This window comes from Rhinolophus sinicus, chromosome 8 (assembly GCF_057876585.1).
Source record: "Rhinolophus sinicus isolate RSI-liver-muscle chromosome 8, RSI-T2T, whole genome shotgun sequence".
Taxonomy (NCBI): domain Eukaryota; kingdom Metazoa; phylum Chordata; class Mammalia; order Chiroptera; family Rhinolophidae; genus Rhinolophus; species Rhinolophus sinicus.
The window spans coordinates 13,279,349-13,298,604 of record NC_142508.1 but is presented as its reverse complement, the minus strand read 5'-3'; the positions used below and the strand labels follow the sequence as shown (position 1 = coordinate 13,298,604).

General features: G+C 41.3%; 1 protein-coding gene across 1 annotated transcript in view; it reads left to right on the top strand.

Annotated features, from left to right (window-relative positions):
- Positions 1-290: 290 nt before the first annotated feature.
- Positions 291-19,256, top strand: part of LRGUK (leucine rich repeats and guanylate kinase domain containing) — a 74,130-nt gene continuing 55,164 nt past the window's right edge. The window contains exons 1-5 of the mRNA XM_074315353.2: positions 291-1,090; positions 8,013-8,120; positions 12,391-12,472; positions 15,516-15,616; positions 19,171-19,252. Of these exons, the coding sequence (XP_074171454.2) occupies positions 800-1,090; positions 8,013-8,120; positions 12,391-12,472; positions 15,516-15,616; positions 19,171-19,252 (664 nt within the window). The 5' untranslated portion in view covers positions 291-799. The remainder of the gene's footprint in view (positions 1,091-8,012; positions 8,121-12,390; positions 12,473-15,515; positions 15,617-19,170; positions 19,253-19,256) is intronic.

Sequence of the window (19,256 nt, the reverse complement as noted above, 5' to 3'; positions counted from 1 at the left end):
ATAAGAGTATTTCATGAAACTGCAAAGAGAACCTATGCAAAAAGATAAAAATAATTACCAATGCAGGTCACTTGACTAATACCATTATTTATGGGATGCTAATAGCTTTTCAGTGTCAATTTGACAGTCATTTCTTCCTCTTTGTTTGGATTGTTCCACCACTGCTAGTTTTTCTCCCCAAGGACATGGCTTATCATGGGGGAGGAGGGGAGGAATGTAAATTCATTGCAAATCGGCTCTCAGTCCTTGTGTGGTAGTTTCTTATCTACAATTAAGCTTATTATCTACAATTAAGCCATAAGGTCAGGAGCCATGGCTTTTATTTACGCACACACTCCTCTCCTAACACCGCACTCTGTGTAGAGTAAAATTTCAGCGTTATTAGCTTTCCAACAGAGAGTACTAGAGAAACAGCTAACACTTCCAAAGTACAACTCGGGGAAAAGAGCCTTCCTGAATGAAACAGGATGTGGGGGGCAGACAGTGACCTTAGGGTGGGATGAAAAATCTCTAAGAAGGCCTCAAGTTCGGGAGAAAACAGACAGTTGGACACAAAGAAAATAGATGCAAAGAGAAAAGATGAAAACAAGAAAGACAAAGAAAAAGAAAGCCGGATATTGAATAGACTAAGGAGAAATGAAAAGTACAGAAGAGGCAGACAAAAAGGGCAAGTCGCCTGCCTGCCACGGTGCTGACTAAAAGAGAGGACGCGCGAAGGGGCGGAGACTACAGCCCCCAGAATCCCTTGCGGCACCTTCCCCCCAGGGTTTCAGTCTCCTAGGCAACCAAGGTAAACAAGATGGCGACCTCCGGGAGCAATTCCCAGTGGCCGAAGCCTTCCTCTCTCCAGGGAAGCTTGGGCAATTCACGAACTGGAGCCCAGTCGATGATGTTGCGCTCAGAAAAAGAGCGCAGGTCTTCTTTTCCCATGGGGCAGAGACTGAAAGGTCCTCACTTCAGAGCCTCCTCCTACCTGCTCCAGCAGCTCATCCACAGATATCAGGAGTCAGACGCAGACGGAGACAAGAGCGAGGACGAGGAAGAAGTGGAATCCGAGGAGTCCTCAGAGTCAGAGATGCAGAATTTGGAGGTGTGCCTGCCCTCCCCCACCCTCACTCCTTTCTGCAGTCTTGGGGCCCTGCTACTTGGCTACTTCAGCAGCAGCTCCCCGACACACGGCTCTCCAGGCCGCGGGTTAGCCAGCCGGTTCCTTGGGCTTTTGCCTCCAGGAGTTGCTCTTCCTGACCACTCCGAGGCTCTCCCTCTTTTTCCCCATTTCTGTTACCTAGTTTCCTCACCCCTTGTTGAAATGTCTCCACGTCGTCTTTATTTTTCATTAGCGCATTTGGTTTCTTGGTCAAGTTACACAGCGTTGTTATGAGAAAATATCCGTTTGTATGGGAGTTACGGCTTTGTCAGAATTAAACCTTGACAGTAGTGTGAATAGGGAGAGTTCGTCTTTGTCTGGCATCCTCTGCTCCTTTTCCCTGTGAGTGTCAAGTACTCCAACACTCTCCCCCACTTCTAGTCCCTTCATCCTTCTTCCTCTAGGGGAAAAAAAATTACTTGTTTGAAATAATCTGATAACTGCTTCCTCAAACATTAAGTGACTTAAAAGTTTAATATATGACTTCTGTCAGGGGCTTATGATGCATTATACAAGCAACACACGCACGCTACGCACACACTCACACACACACACACACACACACACTGTGGAGTATTTTAGGATGTGGAGAATGTTCCCGGCATCCCCATGTATATTGCCCGGGGTGGTGGCTTTGCCTTTCGTATTAATACAAATTCCCTCTGTTCTACAGGACCTCTTCTAACCACCACCCAATTCTACTTCTTTCTTACACTTAGTATCATCCTGTTCCTTTCTTAGCCAATTACCTGTCTCCCTGCCCCTTTCCACTTCTCATCACATCACTCCCTTCTCTTGGCTTCTAGTATATTATTTGTTTTCTTCCAAAAGCATAAATTGATTTGATGCCTTTCAACAACCTGTTAGGTTTTCCGCTTTGGCTGCCGGGAAACTCAAATCAATATTTTTCTTAATTTCAGTCGTTTTTCTTTAGACTAGGTTTTTCTCTCCCCTTCCCCCTTCCTTCGTAGTACAGATTGCTGCAGATTCTTTTCAGAAGTAGATGTGACACAGAGAAACAGAATGTTTCTAATGTCCCAGATCTGTGACATTCTGGCTTCCCCTCTTTGCATCTTTCTCCTTTCCCTGGTCACTTTTCTGCCTTGAGGCCAAATACATTTCTTTTTGTTTTGCCCATTCTCTGTCACACATGCTTTTCCTTATTCCCAGTAGTCTTATTTCTTCTCATTCTCTCCTCCCTAACTTGCAATGTCTTCTGTTCCTCTGAGTCCACCATTAACCCCTTAACACTTTCCCCCCACTTGGCTTCCCTTGTTTTGTAATGTCCTTTTGTTCACTTTCAACATTGGGCCCATTTTGTCCACCACCACCCCCACACCCCACCCCCATTTCATCTTTCCTCTTCTGCCTCCTTCTGCATGGGCTAGTTACACACTAGTTTTGCTTAAAGTCGACCTTAGGAAATTAGGACTTCTTTGTTCATCTTTTGTTGGTTTACTTTGCCACTCTTAACAGTGACGACTGCAAACCTGTAGCATTGTTTTTACAAGTTCAAGATGTTTATATGGTTTCCACCAGCTTCTACCCCAGAGGAATTCACAAATGACTCACCAGTTCACTTTATTATTGTAATTAATGCATGCTCATCAGTTATGGGGTTCATTAGTGCCATAGTTAATCTGTCTTGAGTATGCCAGGAACAAACCATGGGGGGGTTGACTTGAACTGGTTAGTATTCCTTTTTGGCTTCTAGGATATATGTGGAAAAAGTGTATTAGTTCTTTTTCATTCTGAATAGTAATATTTATTTTGTGTTCTCACATTCTATGTTAGCTTTTTATAGTATCTCATAAGTTTCAATGTACTGAATAAACTGCAAAGTTTCAAAGGAAACATTTGGGCTTTTCTGTTCAGTGATTTACTTTCCATGTCTCAGCCTAGTTAAGATTTATAATGCCATGATATGGTCACAATGATTACAGAGTGGCTGTGATACAATTGGCCTCAGACCTCAGCAGCCCTTATGAACTTAAGGGAGGTAGTACAGACCAGTTATTCAGAATACTGCCCTGGGCTCATGGAAAGCCTTTTGTTAGTTGTGAGATTTTGAGCAAGTTACTTCACCTCTCTGTCTCATCTGTACTATGGGAATTATAATAATACCTATCTGATAGGAGAGTTCTGAGAATTAAATAAGATCGTATATATAAAATACTTAGCATAATAAATTATTTGTACTGTTACTAATACAAATAATAACTTACATGTTTTTATCTACTAACCACAGCCCATTAAGTGATTTAATTAATTTAGCCTCTATTGAACATTCATTGAGTGATTGCTATGTAGAAAGCACTCTAACTACTGGGGGTGCCAAAAAAAGGGGTATATACATGACTTGTGTTCATCTTTTGTTATCGGTATATATTGAGTATTACAATTTTAATACAGTTTCTTCCTTTCCTTAAATGTGTATACATTTTTTGGCACCCTCTGTATATAGGGCAAAAGAAGTGTCTGGGCTCATTATATGGGTCTGATGCATGAAAACCACTCTTTGCCAGTAACCGAATGTGAATAATAATGCCTACGCATTAGACGGTTAGAACCATCACATGTAATGAGAAGCTATGTGAACATTCTTAATATAGTATCTGATACACACTCGGCTCTCAAAAAATTGTAGATGTAATGCATGATAGCAACAGTAATGCTAGAAGATAATGACAACGGGATTGAGGACATACACGGGCCCTGCTCTCAATGGGAGTAAATCATAGCTATTCAGCATGTGAAGTGTATATATATATACACAGCCATCCATGTACCGTTGACAGCTGTATTGCAGGGATCGCGGAAGACATTCAGGAAAGTAGTCTCTTGTCTGGGTGGAGAGGTGGTGCGTGGGCAGGCAGAAGGCAGCTTTTCCAGTTATAGGTGAGAGCAGAAAAGCAGGGCCAGGTAGGGCAGGGCTTCGTGCTGTTGTGTGGACTGTGGGCTTGGGTTTCTAACCAGTGGGGAACTGCTCTGGTGGCTGAGTAGGGATTAAATTAGAGGCACAGAGATGAGTGAGACCCTAACAATATCTAGGGGGAGAGACAAGAGCCAATTAAGGCAGCGGAAGTGGAAATGGGAAGGAGGCTAAAGATGAAAACATTTGAACTATCTGACATGGGACAGTTCCTAATTGAATATTAGAAGTCTGGGAGGACTGGTAGGTGTATAGAGTGGTCTTCTGGGGAGGGAGGGATATTAGGCCATTAACTACAATAGGAAATGGACAGGGGCAGCTGTGTATTAAGGAGCTGGCTATATGAATCATGTGACTCTGGAAATCAGGGGAAGGGGCTCAGAGTAGGAGACCTGGGAATCATCAGCATTGGAGTCTGTGCAATCAGCCAGGAAGAAAACAGAGAAGAGAAGAGGAGGGCCAAGCATTGAACCCTGGCGTCCAGGCATTTAAGTGGCGGGCAGATGAGGAAGAGTCAGGGAAGGAAACTGGAAAGCCCTGGTCAGAGAAATAGGAGAAGAAAGGAGAGCTGTGTGACAGGGAAGCCACGGCAAGAAAGAGTCTTGAGAACATGGGAATACTTTTGCTGCCAATATGGTGAGTGGGAAAAGGCCTAAAAGTGCTCATTAGCTTTGCTGAGGGTCTTTGGGGGCCTTGGCCCTTGTGGTTTTGTGATGTGGCGAAGGCAGAAGCCTAACTGCAGTGAGTTGAAGAGTGAATGGGAGGTGAGGAAGGGGAACTAAAGGATCAGGCAGCAACTCCAGAAGAGCTTGGTTATAAAGGAGACAACAGCTATGGCTGAAGGAACAGGCAGGACCGAGGAGAGCCCTTTTAGGACCTACCTACAGAGCTGGAGAAGCAACACATTGGAGAATGACAGTGGACAGTGACTGGTTGAAATCCCAGGCAAAGGGGAGCAGACCTGATGGCTCCTGAGCAAGGTCCCTGAAGAAGCAGAGCGAGTGGCACCTGAGTGTGGAGAAGAAGGTTACCTCTGAGACCCAAGCGAGAAGCATTAGGCCAGGTGTGCAGTGTCGAGGGGGTTCACGTCTGATTGTTTCTACTTCGCCTCAAAAGTAGAAGAGAAAGGCATCTGCTGAGAGGGAGGACGAAGGCGTGGAGGCCCTGGACAGCTTGAGGACAGCCACGAGGAGCTGAGCAGCCTCAGTGGGAGGTGGAAGGCAGCTGACGAGGAGCCAGAGACTAATAGCGCTGAAGCCCAGCTAACAGTCGACTTTAGAGTGCCACCAGGATGCATGTGTGGGCGGCCTTTTCCACCCCGCTCAGCAGTTCGGGGGGAGGAATAGGTTCTTTCATTCATTCAACCCATGTTTGAACGCCTACCATGTGCCAGACACTGAATTTCCTCCCTTCCCACTTTATGCTTCAGCTGTTTTGAACTCTTTGTAGTTCCCCCAATGGGCCAGGCTCAAGTTTGCCTTTGAGATTTTGTGCACGTTTCCTCTTTGGCCTGCAATACCCTTCTGGCCCTCTTTTCTGACCTTTCTCCTTTTGTTCCCCACTAGAACTGATGGAAAAGGGGCACCCTGCTTCTAGTCGAAGCATCCTGCTCACCTCTTTTGTAGTATTTCTCACACTCCTGAAATCGCTTATGTACTTGTCTGGCATGTGCTATAAAGATTTTCATCCCATGTGAATGATGAACATGACACTGTCCCTGCCTCAGCACAGTAGTTGACTGTGAACTTGATTCAGGTTTGGGTATGTATGTGGTAGTTGCAATCGGGGCACAAGCAGTCAGAGACTTGAGGGTAGAGAGACATTGAAATTGCTCATGGGCTTCCCAACAGGGAAAGAAGTAGAGACAGGAGGGGACAGACAGACTCTGAAAAAGGGAAGGATGAGCAGACAGGGGGTTCTGTTGTGGTCAGAGAACAAGTTCAGTAGGTGTTGGAAAAGTTGGGGTGTAGGCAGTTGCGGGATTAGAGAGGAATGGAATCCCTGGGTCTGAGGTTTCTAGGGTGCAGCAGTTTAGCCTGATGACCATGTCCAGGCCATGGGAGTGAGTGGCAGAGGCTGCGCAGAGATCAATTCTAAGGCGTCCAGGGCGGAGAAAGTAAAGAAACACGTGTATGCACATGTGCTTGAAGTAGTAAGGGTGTTGAATGACCGTCCTTGGAGATTCTGAAGTCCCCCTAGATAAAAACAGAGCTGAAAAGGTCTGAAAATAACCAAAGACCCGGGGGGAAAGGCAGCTGCTGACAAATGGCAGGCACCTCAAAGAAGGTGTGAGGAGTCTTGCGTTGGGGACCTTGGCAAATGCGGACAGTGTGGCTGGTCTCCATATCAGTGATGACGGTGAAAAACACATCCACCTACTATAAGGGGGGCAGTATCTTCCCATGTCCAAGAAATGGAGGGGGTGGCTCAGCTTAACTTCAGAGGTTTAAGTGGAAGGTTTTGGAGGGAAACCTAGCTCTATTTCTTCCCAGGCCTCATATAAGAAATTGGAACTTTATTTAGAAAAATAAATATCTTTCCCCCATTTTGTGAACAGGTTGATTGGTGTGGGTGAATGAAAGATTAAGATGTGGAATTTCCGACTTCTTTAATTAGTAGTAACAGCTGTCATTTATTGAGCACACTTGCTGTATTCTAGGCGCTGGGCTAAGAGCTTTATATACACTATTTTTTTCCATTCTCCTCAAACATTAAGAAAAGGTAGTAACATTTCTTATTTATAGACGAAGACTCTGAGACTCAGAGAAAACTTTACCTGCCCAAAGTTGTATTCCCAAAATGGCAGACCTGGGGTTCACACCAAGCCGGCCCAGCCCCAGTGCCTCGCCACGTGAGCTGTGTTTGCTTCCCTGGGCCAGTGGAAATCTGGGGAGAAAGACAGTCTCTACACTAGCACAAGCCTATATCCCAGCAGCCTGGGCAGCATTATTAGCTCCTGAATTAACAGAGAAGATCTGGCAAAGGGATTTTGCTGTCGTCGTCCACGTGCTAGCCCTCGCTAGTCATGCTGGTGTAACTGAGATGCTTACTGCATTTTGTGTCCTCATACCGATGGAACTGCGAATGTGTTGGTGGTTACGGAGTTAAAAGCAGCATGAACATAGCACTGACCCACCTGCTATCTCTTCTGTCTGTCATGATTGAAGAAAGAGCATGTTGGGCCACTACCGGTCCCTCAGTGTCTGTAGACCAAGGGCCTGCCTCCTTATGGAAACGATGATTACCTTTTTAAATGTTATAAGATATATAAATCCAGCAAAATTAGCCAATAGGAAGCAAACTGAGGACCTGTTTTCTCCAGCAAGAATACCAGATTACAGAAGTAATTGCCTCCATTTCGTGTAGCCACCTTTGGGGTGTGGGCAAGCAGCCAAGCATTAGAACTGCTCTAGGGTTACAAAGATTCGGATTTGTGTTCTGGCTCTGTCACATACTCGCTGTGTGGTTTCAAGCAAGTGAACATCTGTAAGCCTTAATTTCTTCATCTGTAAAATGGAGCTCGGATCACCTACTGAAGGTCATGAGGAGGATGACATGAGTTGATCCATTGAGAGCCCTTAGCATGTGCCTGGAAAGGAAACACACTTAATCAGTGTTAACTATCGCCACTAATGCTGACGTCCCTACTGCTATGTCCTTGTGTGAATTCCACTGTGAATACTTAATACAAGTGACCACCTGAAAATTTGGTAGCAATAGAAACTTTGATTTGATAGATATTTTTCTTTAATCATCCATATTATGATTAAACACAGAAGTTTCAACACAGAATTTTCTTTGGGGTTTGTAAATTGTGGAGGGCTCAACTCCTGGATATGTAATAGATTAAGTAAGTGCTGGGTATGATACGGTGGATGTTTGTTTTGTAATGAAAGTCCTCTCTTTGTCCACTTTTCTGATATTTTTTTGCAGGAGGAATTTGATGGGGTCCTGAGAGAGGAGGTCGTGGCGGAGGCACTCTACCAGTTGGGGCGTTCGGGGTCTGGGACCGAGCAGGTCTACCTCAGTCTGACTTTATCAGTGAGTACGCCACGGTCACCATGGGTAGGACCATATCTAGTGTTTTCTCTGGTACTCATATTAATAGCTCTTGTGGCCCCGAATCTCAGAGTCTTGCATTTGATGGACACTCGTGATAAGAGTAATTTATGTAAATGTTAGATATCAAAGAGCCCTGGCCAATCCATTAATCAGCTCCTCAAATTTCATTGTTTTCATTCCCTTCACAATCTATTTCTTTCATCTTATTCGTCTATATTATAGTAATCAATGCCTTCTTTCCAGAAGGTTGAATTTGATTCTGTAAATCCAATCAAAAACTCTTGAAGAATTTTCTCTCTGATCACTGCCAGGACAAAAATTTATGTCTGAATCCAAGGGAACAAAAGATTTTGGTATCGACTCCCCCCAACCCCCACCAAGTCTGTCAAGAAATAAGTAGCTTTGAGCTATCTCTCACTTTCCAAAAGATACCTATTATTAATGGGGAAAAAAAGTATTATTATTCATAGTGTCTCACAGAATCTTGGCTCCAATTTTATCATAAGAGAGGCTTGTAAGAGCAGAATACTCAGCTTCTTTTTCCTATTTTGTTTCTCTATGGTCCTAGAAAAACAATTTAACTCTTTTTGCTTCCTTACATTGTAAAGCATTTCATAGTCCTTGGAGATCCACAGAGTAAATGCAGATATATCGGTGAAAAAAAAGCACACAAAAATTTTGCTATAGCACCATAATTTGACTCAAGTGTACAAAATTGACAGCAAGGCTGTTCTGTCTTGGATTTGAACGAGTAAACGATCTAAGAAATGTTAAGGTCTTTTCTCCCATGCTGGTTCCGTGGCATGTGCTTTGAGGACAGCCTATTAAAGCTCTAATCTTTTACTATTTTCACTTTATAACATTTTACAGATGACTCAGCCTGTCAGGCAATAACATACAGTGAGTACCCTGTGTGAATTGCACTACATTAGGCATTGAAATGGTCGATAATTCCAGCCGTCAACACATCCCAACACAAGACCCTTTTAATCGAGTCTACTTATGTACATAATGCTATGATTAAATTGATCTACAAAAAAAAAAAAGAAAAAGAAAAAAAAAGCAATCTTTTAAATCTTATTTCAGCTAGATGGTCTGAAGGTTAACTTATTTTGCCACTGACCTCCTTACATTTGAGATATTATACATTAAATTACTTCGCCTTCATAACCTGTCTTACTGGATACACTTTCTTAGGGTTGCCTGGTTTAGTGATATTTTTTCCCCTTATATCTTAGTTATGTTACACGTTGTTTATTTACTTTCTCTTTTTACTTGCGTACGTATCTTCTCTCCTGCCAAAGTCATAAGTTTCTTAAGGGCACAATATGGCTCCCTTTCATTATTGTATTTCTCATCATGCCCAGCACAATGCTTTATGCATAGTAGGTGTTCAGTATTTATTACTGTGCCAATGGCCTTTCATTAAACACTCTTATCATTATTATATTTGAGAACTTGCTTATAATGACATTTCATTGGTTGGCTTTTTCTGATTCTGACATCACAACATAAACCATTGATAGGAGTCTTTGTTCCAACCTCTCTTTTATTTTTTTAATTAATTAATAAATGTTTTATTATTAGCTTCAGGTGTGCAAAACAACATAGTGATTAGACATTTACACACCTCACAAAGTCCCAATAAGTCTACTACCCATCTGACACCATACACAGCTATTGCAATACCATTGATTATATTCCTTATACTGTACTTTATATTCTGTGACTGTGTATTTTTTAAATTATAGTTGACATTCAATATTATTTTATATTAGTTTCAGGTATACAGCTTAGTCGTTAGGCATTTATATAATTTATGAAGTGATTTCCCCATAAGTCTAGTACCCATCTGACAGCATACATAATTTTTACAACATTGTTAACTATATTCCCCGTACTGTATTTCACATCCCTGTGACTACTTTGTGACTACCAAGCTGTACTTCCTAATCTCTTCACTTTTCCCCCACCCCCCAACCCTCCTCTCATCTAGCAACCATCAGTTTATTCTCTGTATCTATGAGTCTATTTCTGCTTCCTTCATTTATTCTGTTCTTTAGATGCCACATATAAGTGAGACCGTATGGTATTTGTCTTTCTCAGCCTGACTTAACTATATTTCACTTAGTGTAATACCCTCTGGGTCCATCCATGTTGTTGTAAATGGTAAAATTTCATTCTTTTTTATGGCAGAGTAATGCTTTATTGTATATATGTACCCCAATTTCTTTATCCAATTGTCTATTGATGGACATATCAGTTGTTTCCATATCTTAGCTATTATAAATAGCACTGCAGTAAACTTAGGGGTGCATATACCTTTTCGAATCAGTGTTTTGGATTTTTTTTTTGGATAAATACCCAGAAGTAGAATTGCTGGGTCATAAAGTAGTTCTACTTTTAATTTTTTTGAGGACACTCCATACTGTCTTCCATAGTGGCTGCACCAATTTGTAATCCCACCAACAGTGCCCGAGGTTTCCCTTTTGCCCGCATTCTTGCCAGCATTTGTTGTTTGTTGATTTATTGATGACAGCTAGTATGACAGGTGTGAGATGATATCTCATGTGGTTTTTATTTCTATTTCTCTGCTGATTAGTGACATTGAGCAGTTTTTCATATGTCTATTGGCCACCTGTATGTCCTCTTTAGAGAAATGTCTATTCAGGTCCTCTGCCCATTTTTAAATTGGATTGTTTGTTTTTTTAGGTTTGAGTTGTATGAGTTTTTATAAATTTTGCATATTAACTCCTTATCAATGTATCATTCATTGGCAAATATCTTCTCCCATTTTGTAGGATGTCTTTCCATTGTGTTGATGGTTTCCTTTGCTGTGCAAAAACTTTTTAGTGTGAAGTAGTCCCATTTATTTATTTTTTCTTTTGTTTCCCTTGCCCAAGGAGATATATCAGTAAAAATATTACTGAGGGTAACACCTGAGAATTTACTTGCTCTATTTTCTTCTAGGAGTTTTATGGTTTCAGGTCTTACATTTAAGTTTTTAATCCATTTTGAAGAGAGAAATTAAAGAACAAATCAATGGAAACATGTACCATGCTCATGAATAGGAAGAATTAATATAGTTAAAATGTCCATATTACCCAAAGCCATCTATAGATTCAGTGCAATCCCTATCAAAATACCACTGGCTTTTTTCACAGAACTAGAACAAATAATCCTAAACTTTATATGGAACCATAAAAGACCCCAAATAGCCATGGCAATTCTGATGTCATGCTACCTGATATCAAATAGTGTGACTACAAGCCTATAGTAATCAAAACAGCATGGTATTGGCATAAAAACAGACGAATAGATCAATGGAACAGAAGAGAGAGCCCAGAAATAAATCCATGCCTATATGGTCATTTAATCTATGACAAAGGAAGCAAGAATTTACACTGGGGTAAAGACAGTCTATTCTGGGAAAAGTGGACAGATACATGCAAAAAGATGAAACTGGACCACCTTCTTAGGCCATATACAAGAATAAACCATCCAACCCTTCTTGAGGTTCACTACAAACAAGATTTCATAGAAAGAATCTTGGACAAGGATTCAGGAGACTTGGTTCTGCTTCTCTGTCACTAACTTGCCGTGTGATTTTAGGCAATGTACATACCTTTCTGTCCCTCATATTTCTTATCTCTAAATTGGGAATAATCAGCCCTGGGGATCTCACACCTTTGTTTGATCAGATGAGATTATTGTGGGAGAGATTTGAAAATGAACCTTGGGAAAATGTAGGTGGGGGTGTTATTAATGCTCTCCCGATTGGGTGTGAACTCTCTTTAACATTTCATTTAAATTCCAGGCATTAGCTTTTTCTTTTCCTCTATTAGGTAAAGGCTTTGGCTTTATTACTATTACTTGGAGTTTAGTATATGTGCTGCCAAAGCGAGCACCTATTACTTGGAGGGTTTTTTTTGTTTTAAATGTAAAACTGCGCTGAAGGTCTTCGTGACAATGCTTTAATTTGCCTTTTCACGTGTATTGTTCTTGCTAACACCACTAATTTCCTAAGCTATTATTATTTTTTCAGAGGAATGCATTTTTTAATGCGACATAGTCTGTTTTGAGATCCTACTAGTAGTAATCTTCAGATTTTCTCTTCTCACTTCTACTCTACTTTTGAATCAAGAAATTCTGGGTTTCTTCTGTCAACTGTTATTTCCAGATATTGCGAGAAGGCCAAGTACTAACTTGTTAAAGCAACATTAAAGTCTTGTGCCTTTTGTCTTCTCAGGGTTGTGATCTAATTGACGTTAGCATTCTCTGTGGATATGTTCACCTACAGAAGTTGGATCTCTCAGTAAATAAAATTGAAGGTATGCGATTGTCATTCTTGTAAATTGATGGATCACTGAATCATTTCAAAATTTTAGCTTTGCAGTATTACTGTAATATAGTTGAATACTACAAAACTTGACATGCGTGCTATTGTGAATCAATTTACATATCGATCCTCTGCTTTCCAATGGAAAAAAGGCACCGATAACTGATGACTAAAGCAAAAGTCAAACTCAGCAAACATGCCGTATTATGCTATGGCCCAAAGGCACTTGATGCTATTGAAAAGTGTCACATGGAATGTTTACTTTAGTCCTGTTAAGAGATGGATCATTACTTCTTTCATACTTCCTGAATATTTGATGACTCCCTTTTCTTTCCCTCTATTAGTTTATTCAGTGTAGATGAATTCGTTTTCATTTTTTTTCCTTTAATGGACTCTTTTCTTTATTTTGCGTTTGTATCAACATTTTAATCCTGCCCAGCTACTTCTCTTATTATTTGAGCACCAAGGATTCACAGATTCATTTTTTCCTTTCCTTTTGCTGCTGCCGTATATTTAGTTGAGTCTTTAAACTCTAACTTTGCCATTTGTAATTCTGTATCCTCTATGTATTGTGACATCTAGCTCACATTACATGAAATTAGTCACATTTTCATCAAAGCTTGATGCTTGTTTCTAATTTTCTGATCTTATTTGAAGTTAAAGTGCACAATTTCTTTTCTTTAGACTTCTAGGGAAGGAAGCAAATCCTTATTTCTACCCTGTTCTCCTCACTGATAGTCTTTTCTTTAGTCTGTCTTTTTTATGACAATTAAGTGTTGCTGATATGGTCCTCTCTGTCCCCCATAAGACTGCCGTAATTAAAATCTACTTTCATTCCAATGGCTAAGAAATAGTCTAGCATATTCTTAAAATGCTATTATTTTGAAAGAATATTTTTCCTAGTTTTATAAAACTCTACTATGAAAAATTACAAACGTGCACAAGTAAAGAGACTATTGTAATGAACATTCAGGTTCAACAGTTATCAGCCCATGGCCTCACTTGCTTCATCTACACGTCCCTGCTCCCCTCCCCAGGATTATTTTAAAGCAAACCCCAGATATCATATCATTGGAAGATATTTTTAGTGTTACTGGCAGGAGCTCTCCCCACACCCCAGCCCTCCAAGGTTGGTTTCATTTACTGGATAAGGAATTGCAGAGCTGTGAGATGCTTCAGTTATGCTATGCTAGGAGAGGAAACAGACGTGGCTTCATACCCTTATCGCTTGTTGAGTCCAGAGCTGCGAATGAAGCTTTCCTCTTCAGATCAGTCTTCTTTAATCTTTTATGGCCCATTTTATGAACTCATCAAGTGTTTGAGAACCTACTGTGTGTAAGGTACGGTATATATCTCTGTTTGTGAAAACAACTTTTTTGATGACCAGATGTAGGCCAGATCTCACTTTGTATCAGAATCGCCTGGATGTGTGTGGGGGAAGGCGATGGCTGTGCCCCAACCCTCAGAGTTTCTGTTTCGCAGATCTGGGGTGGGAATTGAGAATTTGCATTTCTAGTTAGTTCCTGGGTGAAGCTGATGCTACCAGGCCTGGACCACACTTTGAGAACCAGGGATGTAGACGTGGGGTGCTCCTGCCATCTGGTGGACACGGCCGTCACTACACCAAATAGGGAATGAACGGGTCTGCCCGCGTTAGAAGCCCAGCCGCCCAGACCATGGATTTTTTTTTCTGTCAGTGATTCAAGGGCACTGGCCATCTACAAAGTATGAAATGTACTTGCCATCTCTTTATCGCCGTGTAAATGGTGACTGCTGCTTCTGCTTCAAGACAGAACTCCGTGGATAGCCCTTACCTGCCCACAGAAAGATCAGTTCTTGGGAGGTGGGGAGAGGGGCCAGTGGTATTTAATAGAGTTGAGAGCACTGCTGACAGACTCGGAGCTGAGCTCAGAATGGACAAATAAGCAACACTTGTAAAGCAGTGACCGTTTCTCCTTAGGTTTCCCCTCACAGGCAGCCTTCCTTGATTCGCTTATGAACTCCCACCAAAGGGTGGATGTTTCCATGTATTGTCCCTCTTAGAAAAATTTCTTTAAAAAAGACAGGCTAAAGAAGGGTGTGGTTTAGACCTGGGAAATGAAGTAGAAATTGGTGGAGATCTTCTGGCTTCAGAACCAGTAACCGCTGGTTCTAGGATCTAGAGTGAGAAGAGAGGGAGATGTTATTACCATTTTCAGGTGAAGAAACAAGTGACTGGTACAGACAGGGTAGTGAATCCTTGTATGCAATTCTTCCTGAGCCTTTTTCTTCCTCATCCTCCCATCCCGAAGTGCTTCTGCTGTAAAGTGACGTGGAGAGACAAGATAATAGTTCGCCATTTTTATGTTTTACATGTAATTTCATTAGGGGTGAATATTAGCACTGTAGTCCTTTATTTTATAGTCAAGAGCCAGAATATTTGCTTGGGATAAAATGTAAAACTCAGACATACATTTGAACCAATCCGGAGTCAAAGTAAAATAAGAGCAGTAATTTAAATCGCTTCAAATATTAATACTTAATGAGATTTAGGATTGAGTCCAACTAAAAGAAAATTAAATTTATAGCAGAGAAACTTCTCTAATTGTGGCATTTTCAGTCCTTTTGAAAAGACCTAATTCAGTTATTTAAGGGCTAATTATCGAGAGGATTATCTAAAGCTTTAGTTTCTTGTCCTTTCCTCCAGGGCTGGCAGTTTTGGAAGCATTTGACTGTTAGCAGCTTGTGGGAGAGTGAGCTGGGAAAGCGAGGAGGCCTCTGTGACCTGTTGGCCTTCCTGGAAAGAGGGGATAGAAGAGGTGGGGAGGCCTGGGGGAGAAGGTTCAACTACTGGCTCGTGGAGACTTTTCCACACTGTGTGTGTGTGTGTGTGTGTGTGCGTTTCACACACTATTCCTTTCACTCCTCTGGTATAATTAAGATGTGCTTGCCTCCGGCATAATTAAAAAATGTTCCGATGTAACATATGCTGTTTTTAATGACTTTAATTTTTATTTTATTGGCTGACTTTATTCTGTATTTATTTTTCCCCCCAGATTTGTCTTGCGTGAGCTCTATGCCTTATCTTCTAGAACTTAATGCTTCTCAAAATAAACTGACTACATTCTTCCATTTCAAGCCACCCCAAAATCTCAAGGTAGATCAATAATGCCAATTACATACGTTAACTGGTTTGCTAAGTACATCAATAGGCAAAACAGCACTAAAAGAGAAAATTCAGAGGGAATAAAGATGGAGGTTTCACTAATGGTAAGTGTCTCATTTTCGAAAATGGAGATGGTCTGTCAGTGGATAATCTTTTTTAGGAAGCTACTAAAACCTAGTGTTCAAACCCGAGAACTGACTTCCATCTGTTCTCTCTCCCTCATTTAAATGCTAGTTATTATTTGTATATTGTTATTATAGCAGGACAATTTTATACCCAGGAAAATCTGTAAAAATTTCCTGGGGGCTCCAACTTTGCCCGCCTTAATGACGCACCCTTTACTTTGTTAGAAAGCTAAGACCTCAGATCTTCATTCTTGCCTCTCTGCACCCGCGTTTTGCATTTCAGGGGCAGAATAAAACTCTGCAGAGTGGTTGGTGGAGTAGCTTACTCTGCTGTCAAGCGCCGTGTCTTGTGCTTTAATGTGCCCAGAAATCACCCAGGGTTCTTGAGGAAATGACATCCTGACCCTGTCGGTCTGGGCTGGGGCCTGGGACTGTGGTTTTGAGCAACCTTCCTGGGGATGCTATGGCTGCTGGTCCATGGACGTCATGCAGTAGTGATTCCCAAACTTTTCTGCACCCTGCAATCACCTGTGGAGTTTTAAAAACCACTGAGGCCTGGAGCCCACTGCCAGAGACCCTCAGTCTCGTGGTCCAAGATAATGACGGGCTTTGGCCTTTTTTGAAGAACCCCAGGGTGGCTGTAATGTGCTGACAGTTTTGGGAAACAGTGCTACAGAGTGTTCTTCTCTTGGACTCACATATTTAATCTCAAAGTTACTTGTAGGAACGGATTTCAGCTATTGCCTTTTATTAGCTGGTATTATTTTATTTACAAACCAAATTAACTTAGATCCAACGTATTCTGCCGGTGTTTGCACAAGCATGGAGTCAAGAATCTGACATCCCTCATACTGCCAGTGAGACACCCTTCTTAATTTTTCTTCTGTTGTTTCACATCTCTCTATTTTTATCAGTAGTGGGTATTTTTCCCCTTTTGAAATTATAGTTGTTGCCAGGGTGATATTGTTTTTGTCCAGGTAGGCTGTACAAGGTGCCTATGGATGCTCGATGTGCGGACGCATGGTCTCCAGCTTATCAGGAATTATATTTGCAGAGCTGTTTCCATTCTCCCTCCTTTGCTTTCGAATTCTGCTTTGCCCTAAGCCCCAGGGAAACCCGTCACAGCAATGGCGTGACCTCTTCCCTGGGAAAAAGTTCCTTGGAGTTTCTTCCATTCATACCCTTATCTCACACTCAAAAGGATGCCACAAATGAACAGGAACATATCGGGTACCCCACCTTTTCTTAAGAGCAGTTTTAGGTTCACAGCACAATTGACGGAAGGCATAAGGATTTCCCATATGCCTCCTGCCCCCGCACATGCACAGCTCCTGCAGGATCAACACCCCCACCAGAGGGGTCCATTTGTTACGATGGATGAACCCACACTGACGTAGTTGTCACCCAAAGACCATAGTTTACATTAGGGTTCCCTCTTAGTGCTGTGCGTACTAGGAGTTTGCACAAACCTATCATGACATCTATCCAACATTATGGCAGACACTCCATCTTTAAGGTCTGAGAATTAAGAGCAAATATGCCAGTAACTTTAGAGAAGGGTGTGCCTGGTGCCAGACTGCCCCCGTGAGGGGCTAGGAGAACTCCGTGGGAACCTCGGAAGGGAATGATTGAGGCCACCTGGCATTTCCAGTGTATTACCTTATGTAATCCTCCCAGCAAAGCTGTGAGGCCACTGGAACGGTCCCATTTTACAGATGAGGACACTGAAGTACAGGAAGGTTAAGTGGCTCATCTTTACTGGGAGGTAACAGGGCTGGGATTGAACCTGATATCTGAGACCAAAAGCCCATATCTTCCCAGGAAATCAGACTTATGTATAGTATCTCACCCTCTTGGGAAGCTCTGCTTCCTTTTTATTTATTACCTATGAGCCTTGTGCCACAAACCAGAGAGGACATATTTTCCCTAAAGAGCAGGAGCTTGTAATTCCACTCTCTTTGTATTTCCTAGAATGCTTTTGCTCCTAGTAGGTGAAGAAGGTTCGTTTGATTTGACGGGTTCTTCCTACTAACTCTGGGATCCAGTGGAACTCCCAGGGGGAGTCAGAGCAATGTCACAACGCTTTTAACGTCTGTCAACAAACATAATAGGTTCATGGGGGCATAGTATTGGCACATAGTCCCGACAGGGGTATAGTTGGATAGGTATCAGAATGGCACTTGCTATGGCACATGAATGAAAGGTGATGCTGTATAAGTGAGCTCAGGTAATTATCATTTTATTTCTACGCTATCATTATTATATAGAAGAAAAAACTGAACACGAAACTCCATTTATGTCATGCCATACTGACTTCTTATTTCAGTCATGATATGCATTTTACATAGTTGCAGTCTCTATACGCATTAGGTTTTGTGTTCTGATTTCTTTTTTCCTTAACAGTGTTTGCACATTTCCATTTCTTCATGTGGTTCGCACACTTGTATTTTACTGACGTTGTACATAGTGTCATTGCTATATTATAATCAATCTAAGCAGTTTTCTACCCTTGGCACTTCAGTTGTTTCCATTTTTTTTTTCTTTTTTTTTAGAATTCAGTATTTAAAGTTGTTAGTATTTTAAGTATTTAGTATTTAATGCATTAGTAAAATAAGGTTAGTACTTTTGAGGGGTGGAATCACTACTTTAAAAGGTACAAGAAGATAAGAATAGTGCTTCTTATATAATTGCTTGGTAGTTTGGCAGAAAATAACCAGCAAATTATCAATGCAGTGTTACAAAAAGTTGAGATTTTCATTGCTTTTTTTAAAAATTATTTTTGTTTGTCCTTTGCCAGTAGGTAGATAATTAAATGAAGTTATTTAATGCTGTATTTCTTTAGTCTCATGTTTCTGACTAGGAACAACAGATGCTGCTGAAAATGCTTTCCCAAAATCGTCCATTTTGAGAAAGGGTGTTAAGTTGAAGAGAGATGGCCTGAGGGATGAGTAAGAAAGACTTTTCTGGCATTTAGGGCGTGACATCGGAGACTCTATTGAGACAGAAATAGAAAAGAGAAACAAGACATGCATATAAACTAAGAGAATAGGGTTTACCAGACATTAGAGAATCTGGAAGAAATGGTGGTAAATAATGGGGAAATTGAGGTAAATCCTGAAAGAAGATCAAGAAAGTTTAAAACAAATGCTGAAATGGAGAAGGTAGCTGCAGGGATTGAGTGTTTAGGTCATGGGCATGTCTGCTCTGACCACAAGGAAGGGGGTCTTCTTCACAGGGTCTCTCAAAGTGGACAGACAGTATCTCAGAAAGTGATGAAATATGGGTAAATATTTTAGACTTAGTGAGTTTTCAATAATGAATTCTAACTCTACACCAGAAACACATTCTTGTGCATTTAATTATTGTGATTATGATGAATGAAAAATAAAGAATGACATATCGTTCTCTTTTTCTCACCAGAAGGTGGATTTTTCCTGCAACCAAATTTCTCAAATGTGTGATTTGTCGTCATACAAGGCTCTCACTAAACTGATTTTGGACAGTAT